The sequence below is a fragment of the Buceros rhinoceros genome, unplaced genomic scaffold (assembly GCF_000710305.1).
Source record: "Buceros rhinoceros silvestris isolate BGI_N320 unplaced genomic scaffold, ASM71030v1 scaffold5216, whole genome shotgun sequence".
Lineage (NCBI taxonomy): Eukaryota > Metazoa > Chordata > Aves > Bucerotiformes > Bucerotidae > Buceros > Buceros rhinoceros.
Genome location: NW_010419233.1, coordinates 29600 through 38587, shown reverse-complemented (window position 1 = coordinate 38587; position 8988 = coordinate 29600). Strand labels below are relative to the sequence as shown.

Here is an 8988-nt window from a genome sequence, read left to right as displayed (position 1 = left end):
CTGGGCTAAGGCAGCTGGTTTCTGGATCCATGTTAGGATAAATTAGGGTAAACGTTTGGAATCAGGAAGTTCTTACTATGAACTGGCTGAAATTTTGGAAACTATTTGAGCAATAGAAGTCTGTCACAGTTTAGGATAATTATCCTAAACATGCACATCACGATTGATGCAGTATCGATCCATCGCGCTGTCTTTAGAACAGAAGTTATTTCGAGGTTCTGCTCCTGTTGACCCTTTGCACTAAAACATTTTTGCACAGCAAGAATTATCAAGAGACCTTCTTACCTGCCATAATTACATGAATTAAAAACTAGTATTTTAGAAAGGCAAAGACTAATTGTCCAGTAACTAAAGAGAGTGACTCGAGATTAACGAAGGAACATCGCTCAGGTGGTGAGAAAGGGCAGTTTCTTCCATAGACAGCTTTGGTCGGGTTTTCTTGAGGATGCCCAGCACTCATTTCAGTCGTTTTGACACATCTCTGGTTCTTGCTGTCCTTCTGAAGCTCAGTTCAGACAGTGACAAAAGGCTGTTATTGATCAACCCAGTTGAAGATTATTAGAACTAGGCTGAGAAGGCCAACACAAATGCCAAAAACAATCAATGCACATGCCTGTGAAAAAAGGAAAGCAAAGAATGAATGTTTTACTGAAGGAAGCATTCTACATTTCTAAGGCTTAAAACTAATGACGAAAAAACCTGTAAGAACAGGTTTAAAGAGTGTCTTTTAAAATAATCTTTAATGTTTCAAATTACTCAGTCTTCAAACACAAGGCATCTGCTCAGGGGGAGACTAACCCAAGACTGCTCTAGAAGAGTTTCATGGGGAACTCTCAGAGCAATCTAGTTTGCTTGTTTGCACCATCTGTCGCAAAAAGAAAAAAATTTAAAAAGAAAAAAGAAATCATTTGTCCTTTACAACTCTGAACAAATTAAGAAACCAAATTTGTATTTTACTCAAGATATAGTTAAAGTTACAATGGATTCTTCACATTTCTGAACAGCCAGGTGACAATAAAGTTACAGTCCAAGAGACAGGAGCTTGCTGATTTGCAACAAGGCCTCAGATCTGTTGGAATTAGTCAAGTCTTTACACGGTCAGAGAGCATCACTATTAGATTTTCTTTCAGTCCCTATTTTGTCAGTATAAGAGCAGCCCTAAGAACACCAAGAACGGCAGAAGGACAATGTATAAACAATCTGCCAGCATTTTAACCACCGTCGTGAAGTTACTCTGCTGAGCAGTGGTTAAAGTGACGACACAGTGCAAAGAGCAGGCTGCGGCACCAATTCCAGCTAGAACTTAACCTACTACACTGCAAGAGGAACCATAAAGAGGAAGAAACAAAACAAAAGGGGGGGGAGGGGGGGAAAGATGTTTTTGAGAAGGCTTACATAGAAAACAAGCATAAACACTGTTTCACTTAAATGCAGTTTGGCTTTGCCCCAGCTGCCCAGACAACGTCAGAGTAATGTGTAAAAACTGAGGAGAAATTGGATTAAAAGTCAACATCTGAAAACCATAGGGAAAAGCACGTATTCAGATCAACGGGACGTACAGACGTACCGCCAGTCGAAAAGCTCTTGTCAAGGAGTTTCAGAAGGACTAGAAACTGCTCACGGGTTTTGTGAACTGCAATTAAATCAAGAACTCTGCCCCTCGGGTTACGTGCTCTGCAGTGTATTAAGATGTATCTGAAATGAGCCTCTTTAGATATAATTAGCACACATGAAAAATAAAGCATACCCCAAGTTTCTGTGGTGATAAAAAGTCCTCTCTGCTAAGTTTAAGATAAAGTAGCCCAGGATATACAAAGAGCAAACAGGTTGATGTGGTTGAACCTTTAAAAAATAGAAAGGAAGACTTTAGTTAGAGCAAGACTGAAGTATATCAGCTTATCACAATGCTGAGTATTTTGAAGTTTTAAAAAAACAAAACAAAACAAAACAAAACAACCAAACAAAAAAAAAAAATCAACAGCCACAACAACTTACCAACTACTCCAAATACATCTTTCATGTCCGGCACGTAGAGCGCCAACAAAACAACAATTGTATTCAGTGTTAAAGTGACGAGGATGTGGCGCATCCACGACGCAGGAAGGTGGGAGAAGAACACCATCACCACAGCTTTCCTTGCCTGAAGAGACAGACACGAACACGTATTTTCATCTTATCTCAATTTCTCAAACCTTCCTCTCAAACCTTCAGAATTACATCATTCCACCTGTGAGAGAACATTTTAAAAATCTAAGTACACAATATTTGCTCCCAATTAAGCGTTTTGTCTTTCTGTAGCACAGAGTTCACTTTAGTATTAAAACAATTTATCACGTGTATTTATCACGTGGCCATTCGTCTTAAGGAACGACTCCTTTTTTGCAGGGACAAAAGGTCTGGGGGATAATGCCTCATCTCTTTGAGCATGCTGGGTAGCAGATACCAGCGTGTTACAACTGGTACATAATCTGTACACTATTTCTACATACATACTTTCTCATGCACATTTTTTTTGGTCTTAACTGAAGGAATTTTCAGTTTTACCACGGTACTGATAAACTAAAGTAGGGTTTTTTTGTGAAATAGGTCAATATGTGGTTTTAATTTACAATTAAATTGAGTTTTCAAGGATAAGTGTGTTTCTGTGTGGGTATGTGCATGTAGAAAGGAAAAACCAAGTCAGCAAAACTCAATTTAAGATGAAAAAAAAAAACCCTAAACAAACTTTAGAAGTTCTGAATTCTCTAAATTAAAAACAATGCTGTGGGCTAGTTTTAATCCGAAATCTGTCTCAAGAGCACAAATTAGCTTAGTGGTTTGTTGTTATTTTGGAGCTCTCACGGAACATATGCAAATATGTGGTCTTTGATCAATCACTTGACAAGTGAATAAGATACACAAGACTAGATGTGACTCAAACTTTGCAGTCTGCAAAGCATTAACATTCCCGTCGCTGATGCCAGCTTCCAAACAGTCAGGAGCACTTACTGGGAAATGGATCAGAGGGACTGTCAAAAGCACGGAGAACAGTATGGCTACTTTAACAGTCATGATGACGGTATTATGAGGCAGGTACCTGCTGTACCCTCGTAGCAATTCAGAGTCCACTTTGTCTGAAAACAGGAAAAATTAATTGCTTAGTTAATCATTTGAGAACTAAGACAATTAGCAACGCATCCTAAGCTTACACTCGAATGGCTCAGGTTGCTTGTGACTCCTGTGGAGTGGCGGGGGGGTACAGGTACGCATTGCTTTGGCATTACTGGTACACTAAGCTACATAACCACGAGAAAACAGGAAAAAAATTCAGGAGGCAAGTCTCCGTAGAGCCTCTGCTAAAGCCAAAGCCACCTAAAGAGAAGACATAAGTATGAAGGAGAAAGCATTAAAAACAAAGATTGATGTGACATGAAGCTAAGTGCACAGTGAAACTTGTTCTCTGTGTCTGAAACAGTCAACGCTAGATTCTTTTGGTTGAACTAGAAACCAGAAACAAATTAATTTTGTTCAATTGGCTGAGTTGCATTTCCTTTTTCTTTTTTTCCCAGAAACATTACATGTTATGTAAGATAAAATTCCATTATTTGAAAGAAAAGCTGCAATTCTAATTTAAAGGAAGAAAGAAATCTTCAAAACTACGCTAGGGTACGTGCTTTCCCTAGCTGTATTTAGGAATATATTACTGGATGACGTGGAGAAGGAAAACTAGCATCACTTATACTCCTTATTTAAACAAACAAACAAAACCAACAAACAACAAGGCAGAAGTGAGGCAAAAAATGATGCATCAGTGATGAATCCTTTACCTTTGTCTTTTGCCCTTTTAAGGTGATAATTTTCTCTAGAGTTAACAGCCGAAGTCAGAGCTCTGACAGCGGTCTGCTACCCTGACTGCTGGTTTTGGCATACCCTGACTCTGCTTTTTTGGATTTTGGAAGGGACCAAGATTTCCACCAAAGTCCAGTCGCTGTATGAAGTTTCAAATTCACAGAAAACAGAACAAACCATCTGAACCACAAATGGTTCAAACCATCTGAACCACAAAGAAGCAGCATGTCTCGTTTCAAAGAGGAAACTCTTCTTTTGTTTTCAATTTAAAATGAAATGTTTTACATTTTCTTGGACTGGTGTTTTAGGAACAGGGAACAGATTCTCTCTATTTAAAGAAATAAGTTAATTAAACAAGACAACCAAAAAGTGAAAGAAAGGAGAAGCAGCTTGCAAAGGGGGATTAAAAATCTCTTACAGACATTCACTGCTGGTTCCAGCATTTCAGGCTCTTGAGTCTAAGAGTTACTGAAAGAAATCAGGCTTGCAGAAACATTCCCCGTGAAACAGACTAAAAGACTACGGTCAAGTCAGAGTCTTGTCCCAAGGAAATCATGACAGTGAAGGTAACAAGAACTGGAATGGTTTCTACAACTACTACAGGGTTTTTTTCCCCCTTCTTTAATTTTTTTATTTCTTGGTGAGATGCCTTCTGGAGGTCCCTCACTGCCCGCTCAATCTCTCAGAGTGGCACTCAAAATTGTATTTTCCTACAAACCACATGGAGACAGGCAGGAAACAGTAATAGTGGCCTTTACACTATTAGGGGCTTCAAGACTCCCCATATAATTTTTCAGAGGATTCTGAGTCAAGGGAACATTTTCAGACAGTTATGGTCAGACAGACACTTATACTTGGGGAAAAAAGGTGCAGAATTCCCCCAAAATCTGGAATTACTAGCTGCTGAAAGCCAATATTCTTGGTGCTTTGCCAGCCACTATCACAACTCCACAATCACGAAATATAAAACACCCTGAAAGGGAAGGAAATCCTAATCCAAACACTTCTGTCTTGCTGCCTTACTGTCCCTTGTAATAATTTTTATTAATTCCAATCAACACAGGTCAGCACTCATGAGTGATCATCTCATAAAAAGGGTGTTTTCAGAAGACACAGAATCACAGGATGGTTTGGGTTGGAAGGAGCATCCAAACGTCATCCAGTTCAACTCCCCTGCAGGGAGCAGGGACATCTGCACCCAGAGCAGGGGGCTCAGAGCCCAAGGGCCAACCTGATCTGGAATGGTTTCAGGGATCTACCCCCTCTGGGCAGCACTGGGAGAATCCTCACAGATGACGGCGATGCATTTATGTGATGGCATTTGTATGAAACTACTCCAGATGACAGATCCCCACATCGAGGCAATTCAACAAAGCGTGCTATGTGAGGAAAACATCCCATAACACAAAACTTACAGCAGGACACACAGAGCCGAATGCTGCTGCTTAGAAAAGGCATCACACTGTGATGTTACACGACAGGACACTGAAACTGCTGTATGGAACAGACACTCACCTACTTCTGCCAAGGTTACAATGAACCTTTGAAAAAAGCCCACTGTGTAGATAAGGGTTCTGAAATTTCTCTGTCTACTTGGGAAATGCAACAATACCAGACAGATAAAGTCATCTATGCTTAAACTCAACTAAAAAACTGTATCCAGAAGTACTCAAAAGACCAAATGCAGAGTTATTAAATTGGTACTGAAGCATATTGCCCCATAAACCCTACAGCAAATGAAAATGAAAGATGTCTGCAGAATTTGGTAGGGCAACAGTCATACCCCACCCACATTTCCATTTGGTAAATAAAACGGTAATTTACTTCTTCACACACTATGTCAACACCATCTCTAAGAAGTGTTCTTCTTGGTTCAGTTCATGCACCAGATACCAGCTCTGGCTCAGGAACTGCATACAACACAAATTACTGAAGACCAGGAGCATGTGTTAGGAAGCCCAGCTCAAAGCTTTTCCTTCTACAGTTTTCAATCCTCCCCTAGTCTTTTGTCACTGCCCTCCACTCAAATCAAGATGCAAAACCAGATGGGTGGTTTCTCTCATTCAGATTGTCTAATCTTCCTATGATCCTTGTCAATTTTTTTTTTCCAGAGTCCTTTAGTTCGTCTTTACGTTACACATAAACAAAGGAATTATGAAGAAGGCACTTTGTACAACCCTTTAAAATAACGATTTCCTAAATTGGATGAAACGTTTTTTCCACTTCCAGCAGATTTCCAGTTAAACAGCAGGTGTTAGCTCCAATTAATCTGTAAATATACAAAAACAAACCAAAGAAGCCATACATGCTTTGTACCCAAGCTGAATCAGACAGGGAAAACGTGCTGCAAACCTTCACGCCCACCTAACATTTGGGCTAGCTTGCTCTGGGTCAAACTCTCCTTAAAAAAGGCAACAGCCTAAGTAAGTGCTACTTACTTAGAAACTACGGATGTGCTGGGACAACACAGGGTTAATCAGTGATAAACACTGCTAGAAGATACAGCCTTAGGACAGACAAACTTGCTAGACAATCAGACCCATTATCAGATCTTAACATTTCTCAAAGACCATGATAAATTCCTTTCCAGCTTTTAAGTGGAAGTATTATTCTGTCCAATGTACAGCGGCAATCAGTAATTAATTACATCCATTACAGAACACCCGGACCATCGGTTTAGAGACCAATATATCCTCTGTGTGGCATTTCAGGGCACACACCCCGCAAAGTTCAGCTGCATTACACACTGAAAAGCCAAGGTGACTCTAATACTTCGCACTGTCAGGCGTATTCTTAAGTCTTCACAGGAACAAGATTTCTGAGGGCTCAGGTATATGCTGGAGTTCTCCAGGCAGAATGCATTTATCATTTAATTATTAGCCTCATTCTAAAGAATATGTGAAGAGTATACTTACCATAAAACGTCAGGTACCCAAACAGAGCAGACATAAAGTAAATGAGGAAACTCAGACCAATTCCTGTGACAGTTACATACTGCATTCTGCTTTTGGATGGACTAAAACACGCACACACAAAAAAAAAAAAAGCCAGAAAATTAGTGTTGCTTAACCTGTGCAATAGACTATTAGGCACAGTGCAATCTACCCAGCAGCTTGATTTTGCAAGGAAGTATTTTCTTTATTTAGTGCCACAGAGTATTTGCTGAGGTCTGTGCTGTCAGTAGTATTAGGTATTTTTAAAAGTATTTTTCATATGGTAATTAAAGGGCACTATTCATGCGGACAACTAACACTGTCCCTGTTTTGTAGAGAATTTAGGCATACCAGAGAATCTTCAAAATCAAAATTTTGATTTATACAGGATGATACATGTTCGGAGCCAGGAACAGAATCCAGATCAAAAAAACCCACTGAATCAGACGCAGCCAAATGCGGATTCAGTTACAGCAAGAAGAATTAACCAGTAAGTACCTTAGCAAATGACCTTTTTTCTCCAGATTGCCCAGGCCAGGCCAATGTACTGACATTGACGATGGAACCATATTTGCTACTTTTCTCTCCTGTAAGAGAGGAAAAGCCAGTACAGACTAAAACTGTACATTTCCCAAAAACATGAAAGCTAGTTAGTCTGCATTGTTTGATGGCACTGACTTGAAAATAAAAATTATTCAAGATTAGTTTAGGGAAAATATTCCAGAAAAACTATCATTACATTTTAATGCTGCATGTGTTTTCACGCATTACCTTTGGAGCTCACAATAGATGGGTAAGACCGAGGTATGGCAGAGAAAAGAGAAGGCCATAGTTGGTATTGCATAAGCACTCTAAAATAGAAGAAGAAAAACATCTTGTAGGTTGTTTGTTATTACAGATGGTTGGAAAAATATCTGCATGAATTCAGAATTCAGTTCAAGCGTTGGAAGTCAGTGGAAATCTTTCCACATTAATGCTTTGAGATGAATCTCCACGACACAGAACGGCATCTCTGAATCATTCCCCCAAAAATGGACCTTTTCAAGTAGCAGCTCTTCAAGCGGTGGCCATAGCTTACTGTTTCACGATCAGGAGGAGTCATGCTGTCTGTAAACTAACATCTAAAAGAGTCTTTTTTAGCTATATTGAGGCCAAGTATTTATGTAAAAAAGGATTTGCCCCAAAGGCGGTGTATCTTTTGGGAAATTTTCCAAGAATTTTCCTAAATTCTAATATCCAGAGCTATCCACCAAATTACTGATTCCTTCACTCTGGCTTCGCTGTTTTCTCACTACTCCTTAACAAAAATTGGATACAGCGTCCAGAAAACACGCTTGGCATCTGAAGTTTTAAGGTAGTTAAATAACTGAAGTTTCAACCACACAATTAGTGGTATATTATTCAAAAAACTTCTAATAGCAGAGATGAATCATCTGGCATAGTTTCCTTCGGCTGCCAAGTGGAATAAGCCGAACTATAACAAACACTTTTGTGCTGACATCATCAGGCCCATACCAGTAAAAATATGCCACTTTCTATTGATAAAGTTACAATTAAAAAAGAAGTAGAGAAGATTCCCAAGATTCTTCAAATCACAAAAGGCCAGAATCTCATGGGAGATGTTTCTGGTCAAAGCAGGATTTCTCCTTTGATCTACAGATAACATTTGCCTCATGTTTGCATTGCCCAAGCTTTTCTTTCTTCCTCTTTTTCTTAGGAGGGTGGGGGTAGTTTTTGTTTTTTCAGAAAAACACAACTGTGTCCTTCCTAAATTCCACTACGCTACCTGCTATCCCAGATTTATTCTCTCCTTTTCCCCTTCTTCTTCACCCCACAGAGACTAGAGTTCTACATGATACCTCCTCCCCTGCAAGCCTTGATGGGTGGTGCCATGATTTAAATGCCACGCTAATTAAGAAATACCAGAGCTGGCATCCAGTGAAATGCACGAGATTGCATTAGGCCTGAAGAATTAGCTCCAGGTAAGAGAAGACTAAGGTTAGGTCCAGGTGGTTTCAGGAAGCCTGTTCCACCTCACCAGGAATTCAGGGTGTGCATACAGCCAAGCAGCGCCGACTTCCAGCTGAGGGCATACTAAGTTGGCTTGATCCAACTGCATCCTGAGGCTGATCACTGCTGCATCTGTTACACTTTATACTTTGGTCGTATTTGCAAAATGTTTTCATAAACGCTAACTTGGATAGCCAACCTTCACATAAACCAGAAA

General features: G+C 39.7%; 1 protein-coding gene across 1 annotated transcript in view; it reads right to left on the bottom strand.

Moving 5' to 3' along the window:
* Window positions 1-505: 505 nt before the first annotated feature.
* The window catches only part of SLC38A6 (solute carrier family 38, member 6), a gene marked incomplete at its 5' end in the record, with an annotated part of 37827 nt that continues 29344 nt past the window's right edge, over window positions 506-8988 (bottom strand). The window contains 6 exons of the mRNA XM_010138817.1: window positions 506-613; window positions 1748-1842; window positions 1996-2140; window positions 2989-3113; window positions 6744-6844; window positions 7533-7612. Coding sequence (XP_010137119.1) covers window positions 533-613; window positions 1748-1842; window positions 1996-2140; window positions 2989-3113; window positions 6744-6844; window positions 7533-7612 — 627 coding nt within the window. The remainder of the gene's footprint in view (window positions 614-1747; window positions 1843-1995; window positions 2141-2988; window positions 3114-6743; window positions 6845-7532; window positions 7613-8988) is intronic.